Here is a 27,968-nt window from a genome sequence, read left to right as displayed (position 1 = left end):
AGTGGAGTTCTAGGCACGAACAGGGCAGAGTCTTTTTGCCCTCAGAGTTCCAAAGCTTTAAGGACAGGCGGTTGCTTTTCGGGAGATATATGCAGATTTTGTGCGCACGGCTGGCAGAGAGGCCTTTGGAGGCGGAGCGTGATGCTGGCTGCTCCGGGCATCCTTCAGGGTTAGGCTTCCCGGCTCTCCAGGTAGCGTGGACCCAATCCTGGCTGCAGCAAAGGAGAGTGTCCGGACCAAAGGCTGGAGCCAGTGGCGTCGCGGCAGACCTCTGCTCCAGGGGCCGGCGTGGGGAGGGTGTGAAGGGGCCTGGCGGCCTCTGGCGGTCAGACCAGGGAGACCTCGGCTTGGAAGCTGGAGGAGCGGCGCGCGCTGGGGCTGACGCGCGTCAGCATGGACACCTGCGTGCTGCACGTAGCGCCGTTGCTGCCTCCCCACGGGTGCTGGGATTTGGAGCTCCAGCCCAGGACGCCCTGCGGATGCCAACGCCGCCACTTCCGCCGCAGCTCCGCCTGCACCTGGGGGGTGGGAAGGGTGGTCAGGCCTCATAATGTAGCGCCGCCTTGTTCAGCTAGCCACAGATGTTCCTAGCTTAAATTGAGAGGCCCCGATGCTATCTTGGGAGGGCTGGAACAGGGCGGGGAGCCAAAGAGTCCACTCAGGAACTTGGGGGTACAGAAGGTCACAAAATGCAGTATAGGGAGGCAGAGTGGTGCTGCCCAGCTGGGGAGTGTACCCCTGATTCATCCAGGGTACCCACTTGAATGCATTCTTGTGGCAGCAACTGCACCTTCCCTCAATGTCCTATCCCGAATTCAACCAACACCCACTCAGCTGGAGGAATTGTTAAAGTGACCAATATAAGTCCTCAGGTTTATAGTGGTCTCAAGGTGCATTTTAAAATGCGAGTCTAGGCAACTAGGGTGCTGTAGTCTGAGAACCATGCTTGAGAGAGGCAAGGATCCCATCAAGGTTTGTAGATACCCTCCACTCCCACCCCTCTAGCCCCCCACTCCCCCCACCCCCCAGCCAGGCGCCAAAATCTGGGAAGTGCTCACCTCGCCATTGAGGAAACAATAGAGGACAGCCACCACAAAACCCTGAGGAAGAAGGGGACAGCAGAGGTGAGGCAGAGACTGCAGGCATGCCCAGTCCCACCCAGCCCCACCCCTGGTTCCCTGGGTTAAGGAGAACACTGAACACAAAGCAAGTGCTTATCCAGAACTTCTGACAGGGAGAAAACCTGGAATCCAGGTCCAGGGCCCATGGCAGTCCCAGGTGAATTCTTTAAGCCCACACTCATACCTGGAAAGACCCCATGACAAGTTCGAAGACCAATTTCACCTCGGCCTTAAAGTTGTCGGGGAAGAAGGCAAACATGATATAGTGGACTCCAAACAGTGGGATGAGCAGAAGAGTGGACTTGGTCAGTCTCCTGGGGACAGGGAGAGGCAGGGCGTGGGCATGCACATCCACATTGGCAGATGGATGTGGGCACACCAAATGCTGACCGTGACCAGACCCTGTGAAGACGAACAGTGGCTCCTCCAGCCCCATGTCAGGCTCCCTGGCTGCCAGCTGTCCTGCTTTCTTGTCCCTCCCTCCTTGCCTGAGGTGGGGGAGGGTGGGAGGCACGTGAGAGACTTAAATTCCCTCCATTCTCTTCCTTCTGGAGAAAGGCCACTGAGGATGATATGTTACATAAGGCAAGACTTCCAGGTCCCCCTCCTCCTGGTGTGTTTCCCCAGCCGGAAGAGTGGGGTAACACACGCCCAACACAGCCACACTTCGGTGACGCTGTCTCCTTGAAGTGCTCTGGGTATATAGTACCACATACACTCGCTCCTTTGGGGAATGAGAAGACCTAGGAATGAAGTCTTCGCAGCCGGGACGAGCCTTACGCCTGGTCATCGGGTCTGTCTCTGGGGGTTGCCACTTTTCCTGAGCTTGCATTTCCCCACCTCCCCGTCACCACAGCAGTACACAGAGTCCTGCTCCAGAGGGCCAGCAGGGCCACCATCCCCTCCTATCCCTCCACTGTGTACACTCAACTGACCTCATAGATGGTCCTCCGGGCAGTGAGGGCCGTGCTTTCCTGATTCCTTGGCACAGGATAGGTCAGGGTGGATGTGGGTGGGGTGGGGACACACGGAGGCCCCTGCTTCTCCTGCGGTGGCCTTGAGATGCCACTCCAGGTTCTACGCAGATGCACCCTGGCCCTTCTCCTCCTTCCTGGGCCTGGCTCCCAGCCACACCCATCCCACACTCAGAGGCTGACAGATGGAGGCTTTCTTTAAATCGCAGAGTGGGAACTAAAAACCCCTCCTTGGGGGATCAGCAGCGCCAGCCCCCCCTTTCTGCCTGTGACAGCTGTTCCCTTCCATCTCACCCACACAGACCTGGCCATGACCAGTTTGGGCTCTGTTCCCCAGAGTCTAGCCCACTGCAGCTGGACTTCTGGGAAGCAAGTTGCCGAGGTAAAGGGTACCCGTGTGTGCAGGTCAGGAACGCTGCCTCTCTCAGCAGTGGGCAAACCTCACACATCTCCTGGAAAAGGAAAGGGATGCTCTGCCCACACAGCCTGCTGGGGACAGAATGCTGTCACGCCAGGAACGGGGAGGAGGAAGCGCCAGCCTCAGTCACCGTCTTCCAAAACAGAATCCCAGATCCAGCAGCTTGTGACTCCGTAGCGGGAAGTCTCCCAGCCTGACAGGACAGTTTAAGACCATCTAGAACCCCAGGGCTGGCTGGCCCTTGTGGGATTCCAGGCTTATCTGGCGTGCATGGTGGGTCCATTCTCCGCTGTCACCATGTGTGTGAAGGGGTCCCGTGGGCCTTTGCATAGGTGCCCTGGTCATGTTTTGTGTTTCTTTCCGTTGCCTGTAAGCTCTGATTGGTCTCCCCAGTGCCCAGCCCAGGGAAAGCCCTCCTCTCTTTGCCAGCAGTGAGCTAAGGTCTTGTGGTGATTAATATCAATTGTCAACCTCACAGGACTTGAATCATGGGGGAGACAAACCTCTGGGGGTGTGTGGGAGGGGATTCCCAGGTGGGGCTGAGGTGGGAAGACACACCTTGACTACTGGTGCCACCATTCCATAGGCTTGGGCCCCAGACGGAATAAAAAGGAGAAAGTGAGCTGAGCACCAACATTCACCTTTCAGCTTCAAGACTGTGCATGTGGTACAGCTAGCTGCCCTGCGCTTCTGCATCCGTGTCTGCCATGACAGCTGTACCCTTGAGTCATGAGCTAAACTAGACCTGTCCTTCCTTAAGTTGCTTGTTATTTTTTTTTTTTTAACAGCAACAAGGAAATACCTCCTCTCTTCCTGCCCATAGTGGCACACTCCAAACCTCAGAAGGTGAGCAAGTGTGCACATGTCTTTTGCACAAAGTGAAGAACATTTTACATGGGATCCTGAGTGTGACCGGGCCCGATGCATGGAGACCTCTTGGCCTGCGCCTGGCATGAACTCGGCACGTAAGATTCTTATCATTGGGGAGTACTGAGCATGGTCGCCTCAGCATGGAACGGGGAGCTCCCTGGAGCATCAGCTGCGGGGCATTTACTGTATCCTCTTTCTCTGCCAACCAGGCGAGGTCAGAGACTGAGGATAGTGGGGGCAGCAGATTTGAACTTGAAGCACAGCATGTATAAGAACAGCAGGTGCTGATGGGTGGTGCACGCTGAGCCTGGTCACGGGGTTGGGTAAGTGTGAGGTGAGCACAGGGGATGATCTGAGGACCCGGGATGGAGGTTTGCAGCTGGGGCGCTGCTGGGTCCACACTTACGAGTATGGGCTGCTGTCATTCTTCCCAATGTTGGGTGGCCGTAGTTTCTGAACCAGGATTCGGATGATGCAAATGAACAGGATGAAGTTCACCTATGGATTGAGAGAGCCCCAGTGTTGGTCAGTTAGAGAGAGGAGGCTGAGGTGGGTTGTCTTCTTCCCCAGGCTTTGCCACCCCTCCACAGGACCACTCAGCAGCTCTTCCCTTTGGGGTGCAGCATCTGGAAACTCTCCTTTGTATCCCCAGGACCCTCCCTCAGGGGAAGCACGCATGCAGGAAGCAAGGGTGAGTGATGGAAACCAGAGGCTCCTGTGTGTTCTCAAGTTGGTTGCCTACGCTGGGCTTGGCGGTGAGAGGAGGACTTACCAAGATGGAGGTGAGGATGGGGCCCTTTATGATCCACCACAGTGGGGAGTGGATGGTGTCCCAGCACCTGAACAGAGCACGGAGAGTTGGCCATCTCCCAGGTGTCTCTGGCTCGGTCCCCAAACCCAGAACCCGCTACTCCCCACATCTCCCTCCAGCCTCTCGCTCTGGGCTTGGTCCTGTGGTCTGTCTACCTGCCAAACCTGGGCAGCATCGTAAAACCCAGGGACTCTGCTCCCACGTGATAGCGGCCAGAGGGAGGGGATGGGACAACAGCTCACCCAAAATTCTCAAAATACATCCTGACAAAGGTCCATATCATGATGAAGACGATGGGCACTCCTGGTAGGGCCGAAGAAGAACAGAACAGAAGGGAAGGGGCAGAGAGCACAGGGGGGAGGGTTTGGAGGAGGGACCAGAGAGAGGGAGGGAGAAAAAAGGGGTGGATGCTTAGGGCTGCTCCCTACAGTGCCACAGGTTGTTCATGGTGCAAAAACTCACTCCCCAAGAGTTAGTGGGACTATAGGCCTGAGGGTCTGTGACCACGTAGACAGTTGGGTTTGTTTCTCTGATTTTTAACCCCTAAGAGATTGGCAGTAGCCCTGTGTCAGGATCAGAAAGGGAAATGGATGCTTTTGCTCAGATTCTGCACCATAAGCAGCTGCAGGAGGCTGGGAAGTGGGGTAGCCCCAGGAACACAGGTTCTGGGGACATTCATCGGTGGCCAACCTCATAAACAGACTAGGGTTGCACCTCCCACCGCCCAGCGAGCTTCCCCAGCCTTGGCCCCTCCCCGGTGCCATACCCCAGCCGATGAGTATGTACCCCCGGAAGTACTTCCGCTCAGAGAAGAAGGAGACGGCCAGCAGGGTGTGTAGATAGAGGCCCTCTACCAGCAGCCAGAAGAAGTTGGCCATGATGCAATACTGGAAGAAAACCACAGCTGCCTTGCAGCCTACCTGCAGGGAAGAGTGAAAGGAGCCTCAGGGATGGCAGGTCCCTCCTTGCCCAACCTCTGGTTGCGGGGGACAGACACAGCTGTGGCCCAGCCAACGTCATCGTTGTCAGTTCCCAACCAGGCTCTTAAGACAAATATAGTGGCTTTTCCTGTGATCTTGACTTTACATGCTTGGGTACTTTGGGCTAAGCTGGTAATTTAAATTATCCATCTGTCCACGTGTCTTCTGCAGGTCTTCTGGCTACGGATCCCAGTGTCTCTGGGTATGTCCAATCCTCAGCCTGCGCCTGGCTGCATGTGGCTGAGAACAGCCATGGATACAGTCCAACGCAAAATAGTAAGCTTATTTAAAATGTTAGTGTGTGTGTGTGTGTGTGTGTGTGTGTGTGTGATATTTTTGGTAATTGAATTTTGAGGTTCTCCAGCAAGAGCTTGATTGATGACAACATGCTGTCACAATGTTAAAAGACTGGCAAAAAGGTGTAGACGCACTCCCTGCCTGTCTACCCACCTGCCCATTTACCCACCCACCAGAGTTTGTCTATTTGTGTGTGCACATTATGTGTACCTGAGTGGGTTTTCAGTCACTGTAACTAGACTAGTCTAGAACTCACTATGTAGCCTTGGCTTCCTTCCACCTCACAGCTATGCCTCTGCCTTCTGCATGCTGAGGTTATAGGTGTGAGCTGCCATGCCTGGTCATTATTCATCTATTGACCTCCTGGCCCCCGTCCCACTCATGACAACTCAGCTGTCTATTCATCTGTCATCCAGGCATCCACTCATCAACTGTTTATCTGCTCATCCATCAACCCACCCATGCACCTCGCTGTCTCTCCACCCACTTACCTACGCTGTCTGTCCACCCACTCACTTAAGTCTGTCTCTCTACTCACCCAGCTATCTCTCCAACTGTTGACCACCCCACCCACATGGCAGCCATTTTTCCATTTGTCTGTCCACCTACCTTTGAGCCAGGCCAGGACTTATATGACCCTGCCTCTATACCCCCTCACCTGCTCCCTCTACCAGCCTTGTCTTCTTCCCTCTCTCACTTTTGTTCTCTGCCCCCCAGGGCCCCCCCCCACCTCTTACCCTCCCCCTCTCCCACAGCCTGCTCCCTGGCCTCCTCCCCCTCCCCCACAGCCTGCTCCCTGGCCTCCTCCCCCTCCCCCACAGCCTGCTCCCTGGCCTCCTCCCCCTCCCCCACAGCCTGCTCCCTGGCCTCCAGTGAGGACTAGGAGCCTGAGGCTGAGTTCTTGCTGGAGACTTCAGCAGCTTCTTGACCATAAGGTGTGAGTCGGGGCTTTGGAGGGGGCCCAGAGCAGAGCGGGCTGCTGGCTAGCTTTCTGTCAACATGACACTAGCTGGCGTCTGTTTGGAAGAGGAAGCCTCAGTTGATACAGCACCCCACCAGCCTGGCCTTTGAGTAAGGCACTCTCTTGACTGATGACTGATGGGAGACTCGGTTCCCCACGAGTGGTGCTGTCCTTCAGAAGGTGGTCAGGAGCCCTATAAGAAGGCAGCTGGGCAAGTACGAGGAGTGAGCCAGTCCTCCCTCCACACTCCACCATGGGCTCTGCCTCGGCTCCTGCCTCCAGGCTCCTGCCCTGCCTTCCCTGGATAACGCACTACAGCTGCAAGATGAAATGAGCCTTTTCTCCTCACTTTGCTTTTGGTTGTAGTGTTTATCACAGCAAACGGGAAACTAAGAGAGAAGGGGCTGTGAGTGGGGGGAAAGGAGAAGGGGAGGGTGGGTCTTCCTTCTGGGGCCACAGAGACTGGTGATGAATGGCCGAGGCAGGCGAGGGCAACGGGAGATCCATGAGGTGGTGACCAAGGGCTCTGGGTGCCCTACCTGGCATGGCCTGCATAAAGGTCTGCTGGGCCTCTGTCTCCTCCCAGAAACACTCGCTCACTCCACAGCGTCAAGCTACCCTCCCAAGGGCACCATTTCTTTTCCACTCCCCCTGAACACAGAACCTGGCCTGCCTCCCTTCCCTCTCAGGCCTTTGGCTGTCAGGCATCCTCATGGACCAGCCTTCCCTCTCCACCACATGACTGGAAAGTCCTTCCCTGCCTTATCAAGCTCTCTGGAGACTGCAGGCCTCTCTCTGGCTCTCTTTTGGCCCCAGCTTGTGGAGTCACCCTGGGCTTTTCTTCCCACTTGAGACCCCACCATCCTGGGAAGCAGGCACTACTGATCTGGAGACAGCGTGCTGCCTCTCTGGCCTCACTCAGAAACACAGCACACTCAGAACACAGCACAGGAGGGATTCCTGGCTGCTTCAGGCTCTGTCCTTCGGAGCCTACAGTGGTTAATATCATCAGCTGGCCAGAAGCTGCAATGCCCAGGAGACAGACCCTCAGCATTGTCCGATTTGTCTGAGGGGGAGGGTTTGGATTTAGTCAACTGAGGAGGTGAGCAGCACCAATCCAGGGGCCACAGTCCCCAAAGTGAGGTGAGTGCCAGTGTTCATGTCTCTCTGCTTCCTGACTGTGAATGCAGCATGGCCGCTCTCTCGCCACTGCGGCCGCCATGCACCCCACCATGTTGGACTGCCCCTCACACCACGAGCTGAACAAGCCCCTTTCCTGTACATTGTGTCAGGTGTTTTGTCAAAGCCATGAACAAACAGCCTAGGGCTGGGCTGAGGGAGACAGTCAGCGAGGGGAGGTAGGACGGAGTGGTGTGGGGGACAGCGTCTTGGCTGAAGGGAGCAGAAGGCTGAGCTGGGAGGAATGTGGGGAGGACTTGCATAGATGGGGAAACTGAGGCAGGGAGTTGCCTGATATTAGATCAGAAACTGGTCCACGGGGCCAGATGGGGGCTCTGGGCCCTGACCGTGAGGAACCAGCCTGCATTTCTTATTAACAGAGGCAGATATATGAACTCTCAGATGGCCCAGCCGCCTCCTGCTACACTGAGAGGGAAGTGGGATTCGATGAGTGGTCAGGGTGTGTGTGTGTCTGTCCTTGAGAAGAGGGGAGAGACAGAAAGACAGAGAGAGAGAGAGAGAGAGAGAGAGAGAGAGAGAGAGAGGAGGAAGGGATGAGGGAGAGAGAAAGAGAAAAAGGAGGAGAAGAGGAAGAAGAGGAGGAGGAGGAAGAGGAGGGGGAGGAAGAGGAAGTCGAGGAACACAAACATGAGGATGACGAGCTGAGGGAGTCAGGTGGGTCCTCACCGGGGCCTCAGAGCAGTGGTCTACCTCCTCGCTGTCGAAGAGGGCCATGTCCTTGATGAAGACAGAAGTGGCCCTCAGGATGAAGGACACGAAGAGATGCATGTGGATGTAATTCCGGGTACAGTGCAGCTTCCTACAAGAGACAGGTACACTGGGATGCAGAAGGAGCCTTGGACCAGCCCACACTGGCTGGCATGGTGCTACGCTTTAGGCAAGGTGGTGAGAGGAGATGCGGCCTCCATGTTACTGACCCTGGAGGTGACAGGTGCCCAGTAACCAGCCTCCTGTGCACCTGGTGCCCAATACACAGGACACTGGGACAAGGCTGCTCTGAAGGCCACATCGTGACCACCTACTGCTAGGTTGGGATGGCTGGCCTGGAAGAGGTAAGGGCAGGGACTCACCTGAACAGGCTCAGGATAGCCACGGAAACCAGGAGGCTGGCAAGGGACAGGCTATAGCCAATGGTGTAGCCAGTCTTCACAACACTGTAGAACTCGGTCCGTTGCTGTATGGGAAGGGCAGGCAAGGGTCTTGGGTGGGAGTTGGGGTGGGGTGGGGAGCTCAGCTTGGGGCTGCTGATGGGGATGGGCTGGCTATTGCTCTGCCTGGCACACTGTCTCGCTTAAGAAAGATGTGCCTGGGGCTCCTAAGAGCACCTGAGTGGTGCCCCCTAGGCCCTGGTGTTCATGGACAGGGATTCTGTGCCCAGAGGGTAATTAGGAGGTAAATGAATTCTTCTTTCTGCTGTGCATGACAGATACCACCATGGGAGACCTCACAACTCCCACTTGTCACTCGCTCGGTATTTTTGTTTTTTTAAGACAGGGTTTCTCTCTATATCCTTGGTTGTCTAGACTCACTTTGTGGACCAGGCTGGCCTCGAACTCACAGCGATCCTCCTGCCTCTGCCTCCCGAGTGCTGGGATTAAAGGCGTGCGCCACCAATAGTTTTGAGAGTCTCCCTGTGCAGTCCAGGCTAGCCTCAAACCCATTATCTTCCTTCCAAGTGCGGGGTTGCAGACTAGAGAGGCAAACCATCTGGGGTGGTGGTGGTAGGGGTGAGGGGGACCGGGGGGGGCGGGGTTGTTCTCGTTTGGGCGGCTCAGAGGACAGCTCCCCTTAAGTGTGATTCTCATAGAAGCCCTGTGTGTGCTCTGTTGGGGGAGGCAGCCTTAGGGGATGTGAACTTGAGGAGGGTGGACCCCAGCGTGTACAGAGGCACACGATGCCCTCACCTCATCCAGACCAGATGCCAATTCATCCAGGCCACAGGCGATGGGGTAGGGGTCTGGCCCCAGTTCTGACCAGCCTTCTTCAGTGCAGCTACGGCTGATGTTATGGCCTGGAAGCAGGGGACGGAGGGAGGAGTTTGGAGTCAGGAGGCAGACACAGGGCTCTGCCTTGCTCTCTCTCCATACTATGGCAATACCCAGGCTCCAGCTCCCTGACCCAAACCCTGGGGTTCCCTTGAGGCGAGGAGAAGCTCCTGCAGGCCTGCTGGGGGCCCCTGTTTGCCCAGGTTGTCACTTAGAGCCAATGTTACTGTGACTCCATTTTAAGGAGCAGAACCTGGCTCCTTGTTTAGTGTAAACACAGGGGCAGAAAGACTCTGGTTTGTGTACTTAGTCACCAGTGTCCAGCACCAACCTAAAGGCACAGACTGATGACCGACTCCGCTGTGCAAACAGAAAGGTCTGCTCTGCACTTATCAGACACATTAGGAACACGTGACCCCGTGGATGTATTAAGTCCATGTCAGAGGAGCCAGGCAAGAAACTGTCAAACACACCAGACCAATAAAGGGTGGGGGAAAACTCCCTGAACTCCATAGGAGGACCCCAGCGACTTGTCACCCTAACACCCAGTGTGTGTGTCTCAAGGGACAGAGAATGCCTTATTGTCCCTGGGGCTGCAGCTTCCCACTGCTTGGCATGGCCCACTCAAATTGCTATCCACTCACCTGTCCATTCAGCCACTTGTCTGCCTGTCTGTCCATCTGTACCTGGTCCTGTGTCTTGCCTGGTACCTCTACCAGACTGAGCATTGTGTCTGGGCTCTGCCAGACTGGGCTCTGTACCCCCAGTAGCCCCCCAACTGAGATTCCCACTAACTTATCTAGTCACCTGATTTTCCTTTTGCACCTTTAATTAGTCTCTGTCTTGAGAATTCTGGGATGGCAGGTGCACGCCACGTGTCTGTACTTACAAGGTGCTGAGGGTCGGAACTCCAGTCCTCATGTTTGCACAGTGAGTTTTACCCGCCGAACTCTTCTCCCAAGCCCTCCTGAAGGTGTTTTATCCAGCCAAAGTAGACATCCTTCTAACCCTCTGATTTTCATCTTCCTTAAGAACTAAGACTCTTTGGGGAGGAGATGCATGCTCACCAAAGCACAGGAGTGGGGGTCGGCATCAACCTTATCCACTCTTGCAAATGACCCTCTTGGGATCGTAAGGCCAATGGCTTACACCCTTTCTTCCACACTCTTTCCTGTAGATCCAGCCACAGCCCCGCATTTCTCCCCACCCGCTTCATAGCCGGTTGGGGAGGGAAGGGGGAGGGGGAGGGGGCGGTCTACCGCTGCACAGGCCGTTCACTTCACAAGGTCATATGGCTTTGGGTACTGGGGCCTCAGCTCTGCATAGTCAGGTGCACTCTGGGTAAGAATGACTGCGCCCATGGAAGAGCTAGCTTGTTCACATCCCCTCATGCCCCTCATCTCCGAGAGCACCACCAGCACCTCGTCTCTTCCTCCCCCACAGAGCCCCTGGCCATTTGCTGTCCATTTGTTTATTGTCTCGCTTGAAGGTGTCTCCAGCTGGCACTGGATCTCCCAGAGGGCAGGCAGGTGGCAGTTCCCTAAGTCCCTTCCCACGGTCTGTGTAGCATAGAGCTCGGCGTAATAGAAGGTAGGCACCTCAGCTACTGATTAGGTATGGTCTAGAGGTCCCGAGGGAGCCCCCTTTTCCTTTTTTGTCTTCCGTGAGAATGTTGGAACATGACAAGGTGTGATAGCAAAGATGTGTGGCGGCTTCCTAGGGCCCCGAAGGTCACGGGTTCTAGGCTGTGACAGACCAAATCACAACCAAGATGACGAGAACATGGGAGCCGAAACTCAGTCAGTCGGTTATCAATTGCTGAGCAAACATTTAGTTTGAGCCAGTCCCACAGCCTTATCTCTAGGTCAGGAGCTAATCAGATCCCGCGAGTCCTCTCCAGACCTGATGCCATTCTTGGCCACGAAGCCTCCAGGTCCCGCTAGGCCCCTGGACAGCTTTCCTGTTTCCTTAAGTGGAAAAGCCCCCCTAGCTGGCCCCATTCACGACACATGGCCCATCTTCTGGCCTTCAGCCCAGGGCTCTTACCGTGAACTGGGGAGAAGAGCTGGAAGATGAGGGGGCAGCCCAGGACTACCACCTGGCCCCGAGGGGTAGCCGGCCAGCAGGTGAGGTTGTCCCACATCTTGCTGCAGCCTGTGGGGGTGAAGGCAGAGGGCACGTGTCACCATATGAGCACGGTGGCCACTCTCTTCCTCCTCCTGACCAATGCCTGCCCAGCATGAGCAGGTCTCGTGTTGATGGGACAGGAAGAGGCTCCTCTTACTATAAAGGAAAGAGCTCCCCTATATGGCACCATTTGTTTATTTATTTTAGTCAGGCTGGTCCCCAGGGAAACCTTGAACTTCTGGGTCCTCCTGTCTCTATCTCTCGAGTTGGGATTCCAGGTGTGCGCCACTATGCCCAGTTCATATAGTGCTGGGATCAAACCCAGGGCCTGTGGTGCACGCTAACTGCCAACTGAGCCACATCCCCACTTGATAGACAAGCACCAGAGATACCAGGCACTCGGCCTAGCTGGTTCCGCCCAATGGCAAACTGTCTCTCATCTGGGATGAGCTCCTGGGCACTTACATAGGTGTCAGTCTTTTTGAGTGACAAGAGTTGACGCTCTGGCATCCAAGTTCTCAGAGCAGTCAGTGGCTTTAACTCTGCGGGGTGTTCCAGGAAAGCGGTCACTGAGAAAAGGGAGCAAAGCCTGCGTTTCATTTTGTTCGGAACCTTAATGGGAGTTGGTCAAAGTTTTGGGGGGCCGTGCCACTTACTGCAGCTTGCCTGTGGTATCTGAGTCAGTGACAAGCTGTATACTTCAGTCTGCCTTTATAGCTCTCTGGTTCCCAGAGCTTACATTTATAGGCGCAACCTTCAGACTGCCTCTTCTTATCTTTCGCTGCCATCACGCCTGCACATGCACACGGCATTTGATTATAAATCACCCTCCGTTCTGGTTTTTTCTTTTATAGAGCCTTACATATATTTCTAGCAGCACAGTGAGTGGCCTTCATTTTTATGGTTTGTAAGAAAACAGACATTTAGATTTCAAAACCGTATATTACCAAATTACCGGCAGCAGTTTCAAGCAATTCAGCCCCATTGTTTTGAGCCTGCCTTCTAGACACAAATAAGGCTATCAACCCACATTCAAAACAGCAAGCTCCATCCCAAGAGGCTCTGTTAGGGACCATTCTGAACTTCATTTTATAATAGTAAAGGCAGTGCCTGAGATGTCTGCCACAAGACGCCTGGGGACAGCGGAGCGCACTGGTGGCAGCTGCCTCCTCACAGAGCTTGCAAAGCGCTACAGTGAGCAAAGGTTTGTTGCGGTTGGAGACTGGTTGTTGAGGATGCCAAGGGGTGTCTCGGGGGCTCTATGAAACTGGGTGCCCCTGTGGTGAGATGACTTCTCTGGACCCCTCTCTTGATGGTGTCAGTCTCTTTGCAATGCTGCCAGCCCCACAGATTTGCTCAGGAAACCCCACCCCAGAGTCAAAGTCGATGCCAGCTGGGCCAAGCCCAGGACCAGCCCAGGTCCGAAGGTTCACAAGTTCTCAAGAAGGGGCCTGGGAAGAGGAGGTGGAGGAATGCACCCACGGAGGGGAAGAGCCTCTAGGTTCAGTGCTGTGGTCATGTGACTGTCAAGAAGGGGAGTGGGTGGCAGCGGGTGGACCCTCCTGGTGCAGCAGCAGTTGGGTGGCACCTGCAGCCAAGGCTAATGAAGTCACTCTTCCTGTAGGCCACCACTTTAACATGTCCCTCAGTCTATCCCACATTTGCCACTGTCCCTAGGAGGACACGTAGGAGCCCCCCCAAGCCGGGAAAAGTTGCTCATGATTTATGAGCTGTTTCAATTAACATCAGCAAGCACCAGCTTTGGAATGTCCCAACATTGTTTCAGCCTTTAAATGAGTCACTTATATAACCAGCCCATTTTACAGGGCGGGAAACGGAGGCAAGGTGGCAGGATGAGGTGTGGCGAGTCTCTCGCCTATTTATACATTCCTCTCCTGGCTTCCAAGGGCTCGGTAGCATTTCTCTGGGAATCTGGCTGCCACTGGACTTTATGTGCCCTCGATGACAGTGTTGGGCACACCCTGTTTCGCAGGCCAGCTATTGTGTCTGGTCTGTGCCAGGCCTCAGCCTTTCAGAGTTGCCAGTCTGAGCTAAAGAGTTATGTGCGTTGGGGTGGGGAGGTGGTGAAGGGTCCTGTGTGTGTGTGTGTGTGTGTGTGTGTGTGTGTGTGTGTGTGTGTGTGATGCTGGGTCCTTGCTTAGCTTCACCAGAGGTGGGACAGAATAGAAGAGACTGGGCTCTGCCCAGGGGGGAGGCTGCATTTGGCCTGAAAGAAGAGTGCAGCACAGCGAAGGCCACACTGAACTGCCAGTGTACCCAGGGCAGCAGGCAGGCAAGAAGACTGAGGAAAGAGGGGCCTACAGGGGTGTGGGTTGGGAGGCTCCTTGCAGGGGGCACCTCAGGGCTGGTTTGCTGGGGCAGCTGGGCTTGGAAGTCGTGGAGTAATGACAGTCATGAAAATGCTTGGTTTCTAGAAATGACTGTGTGTGTCCAGGAGATTTCTCCATGTGTCTATTCACGGCTAAGGCTCCAATAGGAAAACCCAACTTGAGGCTAAGATGAGGGATGGAGAGGTAGGCAGGCAGGCAGGCAGGCAGGCAGGTGCAAAGGCCCCAGTGAGTCAATTTTACAGAACTTCCTACCCATAATGACACACACTCACATGTGCTCGCAGGCATACTGACCCCAGATATACATGCAAACATACATGCAGGCATACGGGAAGACCGCCAAGTGAGCAGACACAGCCTGAACACACACCCAAACACTCACACACGGACATTCAGGGACACCACACACCGGTTACATCCATGTTTAGACGGATACAGGCCTCTGTCTTACAGAGCCAGAGACAGGCAGAGAGAAGGTCAGGAACAACCTCAGACAGACCAGGGCCAGGGGTGCCCACCTGCAACTACGGGGGCGTAGACAGAGCCTCAGAGGCAGTCAGGGCAGACCTTCAGTTTGGACACCTACACCTGCCATTTTCTAAATCCTACTCTGGTTGCTGTGTACAAGGAGCTGGCAGTCCACAAGAACCCTATACCAGCAGTGACCTTATTGGGATCATGAAAGTGGCAGGTCCCCACTTGGGGAGCGGGTAGGGGGTGCCATACATAAAGTGTGGCTCAGGCCATGCCCATCTGTGAGACTATATGCCCACATGCAAGCATGAACACAGGAGGCCTGTGCACCAGTGTCAAGGGCCTCAGAGTGGAGTTGGGAGCCAGGAGCCAGCAAGCTGGACAGGTGCTTCCTGCTCCCATTTCGTAACCATAAGCCCAGCCTCGGGAGCTGGGATGGAGACCCAGCTGCCTTTCTGCCTCCGCCGTGCTGGCTCTCCCCAACACAGTGAGCCTTCCAGGCCTGCTACTTCCCTAGACTTGTCCATCTTTTCAGATTTGCTCAACCCTGAGCGACCAAGCCATATAGACAGAGTTCTGTTCTTGTTCGCCCCGGTGGCCCACTACAGGCCTTGGCCAGCGGTCTCATCTAAGCTCTAGGTAAGTCAGGGGCCAAGGAAGTTGACTTGGAGTGGCCCCCATGCTGGGTGCGGGAGAGGCTGGGGTTCCTGGAGCCCACCGACTCATGATGGAAAACCTCTGTCATTGAGTGCCTTATGTCTCCTCGGTGGATAGTCGGTCCTGCAGCCATGGCTGGATGGACCCTTAAAGGCAGAGCTGTCTCTGTATGTTCAGAGCCGTGGTTCACCATGTGGTTCCCTGATAAGAGCTGGGAACTCCCCAGACCTGGGTGGGGTCAGGGAAACATGGAAGCCTTGTGGCTGCTTCTGCGTGTCTCAGACCCAGAGCTCTGTGGTGTGATCTCTGCCTCTAATCCCCGTCTGGCTGACTGTTGTGGAAGGCACAGGTGTTGGGCTGGGCTCATGACAAGAGGGGACTTGGGACTCCTCTGCCCTCCCCTGACTCACCTGTGGTTTCATTCTCCAGCTGGGCCTCCTCCTCCAGGCACTGTTGGCGCTGTAGCTCCAGCATTTGCAGGTACTCACACTCCTGGTGTGGGTTGGCTGCCCAGCCACGCTGAGGACAAAGCAGACGGAGGACATGAGCCTCATCCAGACTGGAGGAGCAGAGGGCCAAACTGGGTCAGCCAAGGTTGACCCAGCTCTCAGCCTAGGGGATCTGAGTTCCACAGTGGATGTCCACTCTGGCCAAGATCTTCACCCTAGCCTCATACTGAACCCTAACCCTGACCTCAGCCTATAACCCATCCTAGGCCCTGATGAACCCTATCCCAACTGCAGTTTGTACCCTACAGAAGCCCCAGACTAACCCCCTACCTCAGCCCTAGGGAGCATCTTGATCCTGACCGTGCCCTCCAAATGCTCTCACTGACCCCCAGCTTCTGCCTTGAGGACCCTCTCAGGCCTCCTGGGCCCCAAGTAATGCTGCTACTGTAAGGCTTCTGGCCCCGGGGGAGGTAAAGAGCTTGTCCCTAGAGTCTTGAGCTGATCACTAGGCTCTGCTACTCTGGCCCTGCCTCAGTTTCCCTGCATGGGTAGGGCCAAGCTAGCGACTCCCTGTTATAAGACTCGGGGTATTAGCCTCTTACTCCTGGGGCCAAGCCAGGCAGGGCAAAAGGGCTTGCCAGCACCTCCTTCCTACACGGGGCCTCTGCTCACTCTCGTTCATGAAGATGGGACAGGAACATTGACCCTTCTGGCCCAGACCTCTCCTTCTCTCCCGCCCTCCAGCATGCCCTGGCCCGGAAGCAGGGTCGGGTGTGCAGACAGCACAAGACAGGACACCAGGGGCAGACGTGAGTCTAAGGAGTCTGGGATCCATGGGGGGGGGCGGATGCCAGGCCTTGGGGGTTTGTGGGTGTGAAGAAGGTGAGGGCCTCTGTGGATGAGCAGCTGGATTGGGGCAGCTTCTGTCTGCTCTGACTTTAGGAAGTGGCTGCCGCTCTTGGACCCTTCTGTCAGTCTCCTCATCTCTGCCTGGGTTGGAGAGTATCAGTCTCCACCAGGGTCCAGTAAAGCTCCAGTGAGAGACCTCACAGTTAGAGGTCCTGAGTCTCCTCTGCATCGCTCTTACCTTGGACTCAGTCCCCTCCCCTCCCGACTCAAAGCCTTGTTGAAGTTAAGCCCGCTGACACAGCAAGGACATAGGGGCTTCTCTTTGTGTCCTTCCTTCAAGGGGACCATCTGGCTGGCAGCATTAAAGAACACAGAGCTTGACCAGTGGCCTAAGAGAGTCAACACCAGTGGCAAACCTGCACCCAGGCAGCAGAGTGCTCTCGACGTCCACCAGGAGAGAGGTCTAAGCTGCGGCTTGCCATGATGTCCCTTCCACCACAGCAGGTCTCTGTTCCTGTGAGCCTAGCGCTGCAGTTGCCCTCTGCCTTCACATGTCCTGGCCACCCACACCTCACTTGTCAAGGCCTGGAAGCCACACAGTGAATGCAGGAACCCAGCCAATGGGGGTCCAGACACGGTCTACCAAAGTCTCTTTCAACTTAGCATGTGGCAAGTAGCACGGAGCTGTCACGGAGCGTTGTTCAGCAGAACTGTTTGAGGAAGCAGTTGAAGGAGACCCACTGCCTGTGTGTCCTCTCAGGGGTCACACGCTTCACCTCTTTATGTCAGAATGCTTGCAGTGGTGTGGCTTGGAGGATCTGTGACTGGCTCATGCTCAGGTGTGGGGAGCAGGGTGGTCATGGGACTCCCAAGGAGACCTCTGAAAGAGGAAGTCGGGACTGGCCAGCTAGCTGTGTCCATCACTGTTCCACCTTGTTTGGTACGCTCTCAGGCACCGGTGCCGGACACCTTTGGACTTGTGACTTTGTCCCAGACTCTCATATTTTCACCGTCTGTCGCACTGTGCAGTGGTATGCAAGCAGGACGGGCTGTGTGAATACCTGCTGTTTCTGTGCACATGCCGCTCTCACGAGCGTTCCTCTTCCCTGGTGCCAGGTTCTCATTTGGAAGGACTCCCCCTCCCCCCACACCCCCACTCGCCAATCACTGCTCCTGGTGAACCCTCTTGCAGGGGATTGGTGTGGCCAAGACTTAAGGCAGTCGGCATTCCCAGCCTCGGTGCCTGGCAGTTAGCCCAAGCCAGGCTCCTCTGAGGCAGAAGGCTCACACTCCTGGGACTTCAAATTAAGCTAGCAGGCAAGTGGGTTTAATTCTCCCCACTGGACTGGAAAAACCTCAGAGGACCCAAGGCTGGGGTTTCTGTGGTAATCTTGTTGACATATACAACATGAAGATGAAGGCCACTGAGGGGCGGCAGGATGGAGACAGAGAAAACCCAGAGCTGCCTGACAGGGAAGGCAGGCCATGTCTGAAACAAGATCTTCCCACAACACGGGCCAATCGCCTTGTTTATGCTTCAGCCAGTTAATTTTCCTATCCCAGGACAGAACAATGGCTGTCCCTCACTTTTGGCCTCCTCTTTTTTCTTTTTTTTAAAAAACAGTCTTTCCTTCTTAAAATTTTGTGTATATGAGTGTTCTGTTTGCATGTACCCCTGCATGACAGAAGAGGGCATCAGATCGTATTATAGATGGTTGTGAGCCACCATGTGGCTTCTGGAAATTGAACTCGGGACCTCTGGAAGAGCAGACAGTGCCTTTGACCGCTGAGCCATCTCTCCAGCCCACTGGGCTCCTCTTAAGCCAGAGTAATGACCATAGGGATTGCCAAGTGGGAGGACAGAGCAGGGCAGCTCCCTCTGGCCCTTATCACTGAGGAATTCAGACAGGCCTTGGACTTCCTTTCCCATTTGTTTTCCTTTTCTAAACATCCTCAGTGTGTGTATACACACACACACACACACACACACACACACACACACACATCTCTATCATGTGTGTATGTGGTGTGTACATGTGCACAAATGTGTGAATGTGCACATAGAGGTCAGAGATTACCCTCAGGGGCTGGTCCTCAGGCACTATACTATCTACCTTATTTTTTGAGACAGGGGATCTCTGTCATCGGCCTAGAATGTGCCAGGCAGACTGAGGTGGCTGGCTTGCAAGCCCCAGGGATTTACCTGTCTCTGACTCCCTACACTGAGATTTCAAGTTCCTGCTAGGCACCCAGTTTTGTGTTCTTTCGCTCTTCCCCTTATCCTTTATTCCCGCTACTGCTTCCTTTATTTTCAGCATGGGTTCTAGGGATCTGAATCAAGGACTTGTGCTTGGAAGGCAAGCAGGTTGCCGATGACCATCCCCCCGGATGTTCCTTTAATCACTATGGGGCACCTAGCTCTTAGCCACTTTTGCTTGCTACTCCTTAGTAGAATTCTGGCTGACATCATGTCATGCAACTGTCCCTGTAGACCCACTGCCCCAGTGCTTGGTTTTGGGTCAGGGGAGAAGAGGAGCGTGGATCCAGTAGAGGCCAGAGTAACTTGGAATCCTGGACAGCTGTGACCCATGAAGAGCTATGGCATCCAATAGTTAAACTGCTTTTATCAAAATTTAGTTGAGTGAAATACCCCTGTCTGGAGGAATGTAGAGAAAATAGTGGCCCACACAGGAACCTAAGGTCACCCAGTGAGTCACATCCCCAGATAGGACCCAAGTCTCTGGCCCTAGTCTGTATAAAATCAATCCTTTGCCAGAGATTTGCCTTTGGCCATCTGGTCAACCCTGGCCCTTGGGAGGACAGAGCAGAGCAGCTCCCTCTGGCCCTTATCACTGAGGAATTCATGCAGACCTTGGACTTTCCTTTTTCTAAACATCCTCATTGTCCTCCTGGACTTCAGACACACAGTGGACATGGGAAAATTCCCTTGTCAACTACAGCCAAGCTTGCCGATCAGTGCATGAGCTCCAGGGTGGGATCTAAGTAAACAGTGGGCATCAGAGAGGGTCACATAGTTTATACAGCATGAGGAAAGGTTTAGACAGTCAGGGGTGGAGTCGGCATTCGGGGGTACACACAGACAGGGAGACATAGGACCCCACCATGTGGGAGGTTGCAGGAAACCATGCTGTGAGGAGTCCTAATGGGAGTGAGGCAGGGTGAGGCTTGGGATGGGCCTGGAGGGCCAGTTTTGAAGTGTGAGCCTTGACTCCTAGGCTCTGGGGACTCTCAAAGATGTTGCCTCAGAAGGATGAGAGTACGGGACACACTTTGCAAAGACCTGTCACATTATAGGTGGCTGGATACCGGACAACAGGAACCTTCTAAGGGATAGATGGCCTCTGAAGGGAGTATGAGGTAGACTGAGTCAGGAAAAGCGTGCTAAGTACTAGGAATCAGTATGAATGACCCGTGCTGTTGTGACTGTTACAGAACTTGGGACCATCAGAGGAGATGGGGAATTGGCAAGAGCTGGACGGACACTCTGGTCCTGTTTGATCTCTTCCCACTGCACTAGCCCTATACAGAACCCGATATTAAGTGTTCCCTCCCTCAAGATCACATGATGACAAGCATAGAGGGAAACTGATGACCCAGGGAGAAGAGAAGCTCTGTAGAAGACTAAGTAGAGACCTCATCTCATTGGGGGAGGGCATGAGAAAGCCTGGCAGGAAGGTAGGAAGGTGCAAAAGTTAACCTGTGTAGTTGTCACATCAACACATACACACACGTACACACACCAACATGCACACCAACACATACATGCACAGGCACACCAACTCACACACATATGCACACATGCAAGCACACACACCAATATGCACGGACACACACACCCCAACACACCCATGCACAGGCATACCAACCTACACACACATGCACACACACAAGCACACATACCAATATGCACGGACACACCAACACACACACGCACAGACACACATACACCAACACACACTTAAGCACACCAACACACACATGGACACCAACACACACATGCACATGCACACACACCAACACATACACACATGTACACTCAAACGAACACACACAACAATTTGCGAGCTCCCACTTCAGATCTGTACATTTTTCTAATTAAAAAAAATATTTTCAAACATTGGGGCAGAATATGTCACAGCCACAGCCCCTGAGGAAGATGCAGTCCTGAGGAGGCAGCAGACCCCTGTGAGGACCACAGGCTCTGGGTGGCCGAGCCCTGCAGGGGACCACAGTTTCTGGGCAGCAGAGCTCTGCAGGGACCACAGGCTCTGGGTGGCAGAGCCCTGAGGGGACCACAGGTTCTGGATCAGACTGTCGGCCATTACTTGGATGGGTGACTAGGCGATTTACCCAAGCATATTTGCACAATTGATGACAACGGCATCACGTTCTCCCTTTTCCTGACTCAGTCCACCCCGTACTCCCCTCAGAGGGCGCTTGTCCCCTCAAGCACTCTCGTTCCCAATGGCACAAGCATAGCGTGTTGGGTTTCACATGCTGAGGACACCAGCCTCACAGACAGGAACGCTGTAAGTTGGCAGCATGAACAAAGCCTGTCCTGGTCCCCATTCCAGGCCGGGTCTGCCCTGCCGGAATGCCTTTCAGATGCCCGGATGCTCTGAACGTCCTACCCACTGACACGGAGAGGCCTCAAGCCTGTCTGTTCCCACTGCCGTCTCTAGCACGTTTGATTTCTTTTCCCTTCCTTGTATTTTCGTGCCTCTTTCCCGAGAACAGAGCCTTCCCTCCCTGCTAACTTACATTTCATGAATCACGGCTCCTCTTGAGGACAGTTGCTTTCTCAGAGTGAAAAAGATAGAGCGAGAACCAGTGTGTGTGCCTGTGTGCCTGTGTGCACGTGTGTGTAGTATGTGTGTGTGAGGGAAACAAAGAAATCAGGGCACAGAGTTGCATTTTGGGATTTAAAAAGCTTTCCAGGGAGTATAGCATTTGCTGTGTGGGTCCTCAGCACTCGTGTAAATACCACGTATGGTCATGTGCATCTGGCTAGCCAGCCCAGGCATTTACCCAAGAATACACAATCTATGCCCCTATACAAGTTTTTTTGTGAATATATGTGGCGACTTATTTACAAGTGCCCCAAAGTAGAAACCATGCTGGCCATCCTCCTGCTTCAGCCTCCTGAGTGCTGAGATTATAACTGTGTGTCACCATCCCAGATCATTCATTTTAAACTCAGTCTCTCTCCCTACACACACACATACACTCTCTCATACACAAACACACACACACGTGCACACTCACACACACATGTGTGCATACGCACGTGCGCACTCACAGGGGCTGATTACATATCCAGAGCTCAGCTCTAGTGACTCTTGCTTCAGCCTCCTCAGTGCCAGGATTACAGGGGTGTCAGCATGCCCAGCTCAGTTTAACAACACACAGACAGACAGACAGACAGATGAGATAGAGATAGAGATAGAGAGAGAGAGAGAGAGAGAGAGAGAGAGAGAGAGAGAGAGAGAGAGAGAGAGAGAGAGAGATGAAGAATGAAGAGAGAGAGAGAGAGAGAGAGAGAGACAGGCAGACAGACAGACAGAGACAGAGAGGCAGAGACAGAGAGAGACGGAGAGAGCCAGAGAGACACAGAGAGCGCTTTCAAGAGCTCTCACAATTGCTGGACTCAGCACAGCCTGCACCATCTCAGTACACTTGTTGGGAGAGTCCTCTGGGGCAAGAAGCCTTTCGGGGCACACGCTCATTGTAAAGCCCTTATTGTCCTGGGTACCCCTGGGGAAGAGGACCAGGATCTGTGGGTGCTGCTAGAGTGCTGCACACCAACCACCCAAGGAGCCTGAGGACTCTTCCCCTCCTCCAGTGACCTGTTGTGCAGGAAGAACTTGTTTTGCGGTAGCTAGGAGAAGGCACTTCCTGAGAGATGCGGATCTTGAGCCACATAAGGTAGAACACTTAGAGGGCTCCTGTGTCCAGGGCTCACTGCCGAGGCACCTCACTCTCACCCCAAATGCCTGCCAGCTGGCTCTGCGACCCCATCAGTCAGACAGAAGCGTCACGCAATAAGACAACCGTCTGAGTGTCACTGTTCATCTTGTGGTGCTTACATGTGGCTGGAGAATACGTATTGGAATGAAGGAGACTACCATGCAAATCGTGTTAGGTGTGACCAGAATATTGTAGTTGTACAGGAAATCGGTCTTTGATTTAGAGATGCATTTTGAACGAAGGGGGTTAAAGGTCAACGTTCCTCTAATTGACTTGGATATACTTTAGCCAAAATAAACAAGTGATGTAAATATTAAACATTTAAGTCACCCAATGTCAGACCTAGGAAATGTTTGTATGCTCACATACCTGCAGGTGCCCAAAGAGGGCACAGGAGGGTGTTGGGTGCCTAAGGACTGGATTCTGGGTGGTTGTGAGTGTAGCAACATGGGTCCTCTGCACGAGCAGCTAGTCTTAACTACGGAGCCATCCTCTAGTCCTTTATTATGCTATTCTTATTTACTTTGTTTGATAAATCATATATACACTCTGTCCATCTATCTCTAATTTATTTGTCACTGTGGAACGCAGGCAGCCATGAGTTCAGTCCTGCCTCAGACTCCTGAGTGCTGGAATTACAGACCCACAGCCTTTTCATAATATTCTTTCTACTTGTTTATGTTTGAAACATTTTACAGTAGAAGAAGGAAAAAAAAAAAACTCTATCATGTAGTGGAGTGATTGAACTCTTTTCTTGAGGAGCGAGCACCTCTGAGAAGCAGAGGAGAGTGTCTACGCATTGTAGCTCTCCATTGTACAATGGCGTTCTTTTTATGCTGGGAGTCCAAATCAGAGGACAAAGTCTAGGAGGCTGAGAAATGGCAAGACTTGCTTTAGTTCCCAGCGTCCAGCCATCATCCATGAACCAAGAGGCCAAGTGGAAGGACTGGCCATGGCAGGAGGGTGGCTGGGTACAGGCCTAACCACAGGTATTGTGCCCGCGTTGGGTGCCATCAAGGTTTTCCTCACTGTGAGATGTCCCACCACGCCAACTCCTGCCCACTCTCCTCTGAGAGGCACTGTCACTCCCTGGAAGACACTTCATGAGGACACCCCACCTGCTCCACTTGCCTGTCCTGGTTAGCTCTGGACCAAGGATCAGGGATGACCTGTCACATGGGCCACGCAGGCCTTGTTTGGATGCTCAGCTCTGTCTAGCTCGAGACCTGAGGTTCAGAGAAGATCAGGCCCCATTGGGAAAGTGGAGCTGGCTCCGGCCCGGCGCTGCCTTCCCCATTCTCTTCCACACTGGGCCAGGATTCTTCTGTCCCTTCAGAGATGAGAGGAAACCTTCTAATGGGTGAACATGTTCCCAGACCAACGAGCTGTGGCTGTGTGGTGGGGCAGCGTCCACGGCTCTTGTGCCATGCTGTGGCTCCCACGCAAGTTACAGCAGTCTCAGAGGAGGCTGGGCCTCCAGATTCCAGAACGTGTAAGCTTAAACCTCTTGACAGAGTTCTGTCTTTCAGCGTGCCGCTGGGAGTCCTGGGCAGGCATAACTGAGGTTGTCTCTCTGTTTTAGAGGGTGGTCTGTCCTGTGCTGTTTCCTAATGCCGCAGTATGATCTGCCGAGGCCAGAGACCTGGGCAGCAGTAGGCAGTCCGTGGAAAGGCTGATAGTAGTGGCCAGAAAGGGCTCTCCCGGTGAGGTGTGGCCTCTGCCTGCCTGGCGAACACTCCGCAGGGCCAGCCTTGCCCTCTGTCCCAGCCGTCCAGGTTCTGAGAGAAGCTGGGGACTGGGATTCTCTCTACCTGAAGCCAGGCTAGCGATGGCTATTTTAATAGATTGGCCAGTGCAGCCAAGCTTCAGGGCGCTGCCTTGCTTCTTCCACAGGGGTTTTCCTGTCTGTCACAGCAACCCTGTGCCCCACATCCATCTGAGGTCACTTGCCCCTCCAGTGGAGACTCTTGCAAGGTAGGAATCTCAGGCTGTCTCTAGTCTGAGTGTCCCCAGCAGCCTGGCACTGGGCACTTGTCTGCTGCCCAGGGGGCAGACGCTAGAGAAGGCCTTGGGACACACTTCACTTCCTCCTCTGGGACACTGGAGGTTTTCTTTTCTTTTCTTTCTTTTCTTTTCTTTTTTTTTTTTTTTTTTTTTTTTTTTTTTTTTTGGCTTCCCCGTTCAAAGATTTCCCTTCCTAGGCCGAGGCAGGGCCCCATAAACAGAGTGATAAGACTCTATGCCTTCAACGTGAACTCTGCAGCTGCCACTTTATGACCCTGATAACATGCCCCCCCCCCCAGTCCGGCCGGAGCAGGAACACTGGGTGTCCATTCCAGGAGGGAGCATGTGAGAATGGAGAGGCTGCACAGCAGGAACTGGGGTCCTTCTCCAGCCCGGGCTGAGCCCCTTCTCCTTTTTGTTGGCCATGCCCTGCACTGGGCCAAGAGGCCATCAAGTCTGACTGCACATGGTGGGCAGAACGGCTCAGGCTGGGAGGCTGGTAGAACCGAGGCAACCATGGAAGGCTCCGTGGAGGAGGAGGCAGAGTGGGCACTGAATGCATAAGACTTGGGAAGATGGGAAGGCGGGCGCTGGAGGGGCTGGGCTCCAGCTGTGTCTGGACGAGGTCAGAGAGAGACCCCCTGGCTTATCCAAAACAAATCGGAGTAGCTGGGACTTGGAGTTGGGAAAGCTGGAGGGTTGCTGGTGTGCCCTGAAGGCTGTGACACCGAGTGAGAGCCAGAGTTTGAAGCCTGGAGTGTGAACTGAGGGAAGGGGGCAACACACTCCCCAATTCTCAGAGGGCTGTGCCTTCTCCAGGGTGGTGTGTGCCAGACACCCTAGGTGGAAACAGATTCTGACCTGATTCCTGCCCTGGTGGAAGCAATGATAAGGGAGGTAACTGTGGGGTGGCACCCACTAGGTGACCAAGACTCCCCACCCTCCTCCAGGTAGCCTGCTGGTTCCAGACCTGAATCCACTTATGAAAAGATGGTCTTGAAGTAACAGCTGCACAGGCCCGAGCAAAGGGAGTCGGGGTGGGGAGGGGGTGATCACCTCTGCCCAAGTGCAGCCGACAAGGACAGGTGTGGCTCCTGTGGCCTCATTTTGACCTTCTGTAAAACGGGTTTAGGAGGACTCTGAGTCTTGAGATCTTCCTTACTCTCAGGTGACCCAGCATCTGCCCCATTGCCTTGGTGAGCCTGCCACAGCCACAGAAACACACACACACACACACACACACACACACACACACACACACACACAGAGGCAGGTGTGGGAGGAAGCAGAGATCGGAGGTAGAGTGAGCCCCCCTGCTTTCCCCAGCACATGCCTGTCTGTCCCTGACACCAACTGTGACGTTTCCCTGCCCACCTACATCCTATAGTTAGAAGAGATTGTCTCGCCCCATCAGATCCCAATTGACCCCTTTCCAGGCCGCAGGCACCAATGCCGAGTAGGCTGCTGAGCCATCTCATCCCACAAGTTCACAAAATGCCCAGAGACGCTTCCAGACTCTCAACAGCCTTCTTTCTACCCAACACTGTACAGTATCTCCCGTCTCACCCGACCCTGCCACCTACAGCTTTCCTCTCCCCACTCCCAGCCCGTACCCCCACAGATACTCCTCTCGCAAGGCAAGTCGGGGCTCCCTCTCGCCCCCAATCTCTCCAACACTGTTAGGAATCGCCTGGCGGTGAGCGCTCTAGTCTGCGCTAGTAGGAATCCAGCGCCACCAAGCTCCCACGCCTCTAGGCTAGATCCGGTCCCAGGCGAAGAGACACCAGAACCGCGCTCCTGCTGCCCCTCATGACCAGATGGTCCGGGATCCGCCGCCCCCTCAGTATCCCCATCATCCCCGGCATCCGGGTGGAGGGGCGCACACTCACCACGGATCCGAGGGCGCAGGCGAGGAGGGCACCTGCCAGCATGCAGAGCCAGCGGGCGCGCGGTGGGCTCGGAGGGCGCATGGTTCGCCCTCAGCCCGCGGCTGGAGGCCGGGGAGCGGCTACGGGGGTCCGTGGCAGGTGCAGCTCCGGAGATTGGCGCGGGCCAGCGGCCCGGGCGCTAAGAGGCGCAGCTCCGGGCGAGGCGGGGGGGGGGCGGCGGGGGCTCGGCAGACGGGCGGCGGGCTTAGCCAATGGCGCAGCGGAGGCGGGGCCTCGGTGCAGGTAGGGGGCGGAGCTTGGGCCCCCCGGGGGCTTGAGCTCGGAGTCCCGCTGGAGGTGCGCCTAGTTCTGAGCTGGGAGCTAGCGGGCGTCTATCCGCTCCGTTGCGGGGACGCTGGGCTCCGCACCGCCCAGCGCTCCCTGTGCCCGCTCCTCCTTTCCCAACCCCGGCCGCCCCCTCGGCTCCCAGCAGCGCGCTCCTCCAGTTGTCAGCTCCAGGGGCGGGGGCGGCGGGGGGGACGGACCAGGAGCCACACCTCCCCGGTTCCCACACTGGCTCGTAGCCCAGATTCCTGGACGAGAAGGGCCGCAGCTTTCCGGGGCTGCAGGCTGGGCTCCAGTGGAGTCTGGCGGATCGCACAGCTGGAGTCGTCTGTGACAAGGAAGAAGCCGAGGGGAGCACAGGCGGAGTCGGGGAGTCCCTACCCGGGACTCCTCCAGGCCGCTCTCGAGCCGGCGCAGAACCTCGTGGCCCTTCACATGGTGAACTCGGAGCTGGACGCGTCTCGGCCGGCGCAGCCCGTGAGGAACGCAGAGTCGACGTTCCGGCGCCCCCGCGCGGGGACCGAAGCCCGAACCCTTTCGGGGGCCCAGACTGCCCACAGACCGGCCTCCCTGAGTCTGAGGTCCCAGGAGCTAGTCCCAGGGAGCCAGCGTCGCGCTCTGCGTCTCCAAGATCCGGCTGGCGGGCAGCGGGAGATCCGGGGCTGCTCTCCACCTCCCCTCCCCCCGCCCCCACGACGCTTGTCTTTAAGGCTCGGATTATTCGGTGCTAGCGTGGGGCGCGGGGTCACCGGCTCGGAGCCCTCTGCGCGCAACTTCTTAGGGAACCAGTGCAGATGGCTTTCTGAGAGCTCGAGTGGCCACCCTGAGAAGGTGATGGGGAGGGGGCGCTGATGGCGCGAAGGGATAGGAGGGAGGAGGGGCGGAGTTCTGTGCAGAGGTGGAAAGGGCCGCGTGTCCCTGCGCGAAGTGGAGTGTGTAATCCGCTTGAAGAAGGTCCGACTCCGGGCGCTTTCTGGCCAGCAGGAACGCGGGAATTTCCCCCGAGGACTCTATGGCCTTCCCAACCTGCAACGTGGGAAACGAGGGCTGTGGGCGTGGCCTTGAGGTCCTTTCCTGAAAAGCCTGGAAACGACCCTGAGCCTTCCTCCGTTTTTCTGCTAGCTGGGCGGAGCTTTCCACCCTCTTTTTCCCCTCCTTCCCCACATCAGTCTACCGCACCTCTCCCAGTTCTCTCTCTCCCTGTTGTACTGGTGTCTGATCGGAGGCAGACCCCTGCTA

General features: G+C 55.1%; 2 protein-coding genes across 2 annotated transcripts in view; both read right to left on the bottom strand.

The window, feature by feature from the left end:
• The window catches only part of Ss18l2 (SS18 like 2), an 89,872-nt gene that overhangs the window by 40,551 nt on the left and 21,353 nt on the right, over positions 1 to 27,968 (bottom strand). The gene's annotated exons all lie outside the window — the stretch shown is intronic.
• Vipr1 (vasoactive intestinal peptide receptor 1) lies at positions 267 to 26,584 on the bottom strand. The gene is made up of 13 exons (XM_051140313.1): positions 26,406 to 26,584; positions 15,637 to 15,745; positions 11,664 to 11,771; positions 9,537 to 9,643; positions 8,703 to 8,806; positions 8,299 to 8,431; positions 4,961 to 5,114; positions 4,437 to 4,497; positions 4,156 to 4,222; positions 3,790 to 3,881; positions 1,306 to 1,435; positions 1,059 to 1,100; positions 267 to 518 (listed from the first exon to the last, which is right to left on the bottom strand). The coding sequence occupies exons 1-13, from the start codon at positions 26,484 to 26,486 to the stop codon at positions 327 to 329; spliced, it is 1,380 nt and encodes a 459-aa protein (XP_050996270.1). The 5' UTR covers positions 26,487 to 26,584; the 3' UTR covers positions 267 to 326.

This window comes from Acomys russatus, chromosome 32 (assembly GCF_903995435.1).
Source record: "Acomys russatus chromosome 32, mAcoRus1.1, whole genome shotgun sequence".
Taxonomy (NCBI): domain Eukaryota; kingdom Metazoa; phylum Chordata; class Mammalia; order Rodentia; family Muridae; genus Acomys; species Acomys russatus.
The sequence above is the reverse complement of the archived record's forward strand: the minus strand, read 5'-3'. Positions and strand labels throughout refer to the sequence as shown.

Bases quoted from the DNA above. Each gene is read 5' to 3' on its own strand.
- Vipr1 (XM_051140313.1), bottom strand. From the start codon at position 26,486: ATGCGCCCTCCGAGCCCACCGCGCGCCCGCTGGCTCTGCATGCTGGCA. The intron at 4,498-4,960 runs GTATGGCACCGG...CGGCCCTACCAG, and splicing joins GTACATACTCATCGGCTGGG to GAGTGCCCATCGTCTTCATC. The intron at 4,223-4,436 runs GTGAGCTGTTGT...TGCTCTGTTCAG, and splicing joins ATGTATTTTGAGAATTTTGG to GTGCTGGGACACCATCCACT.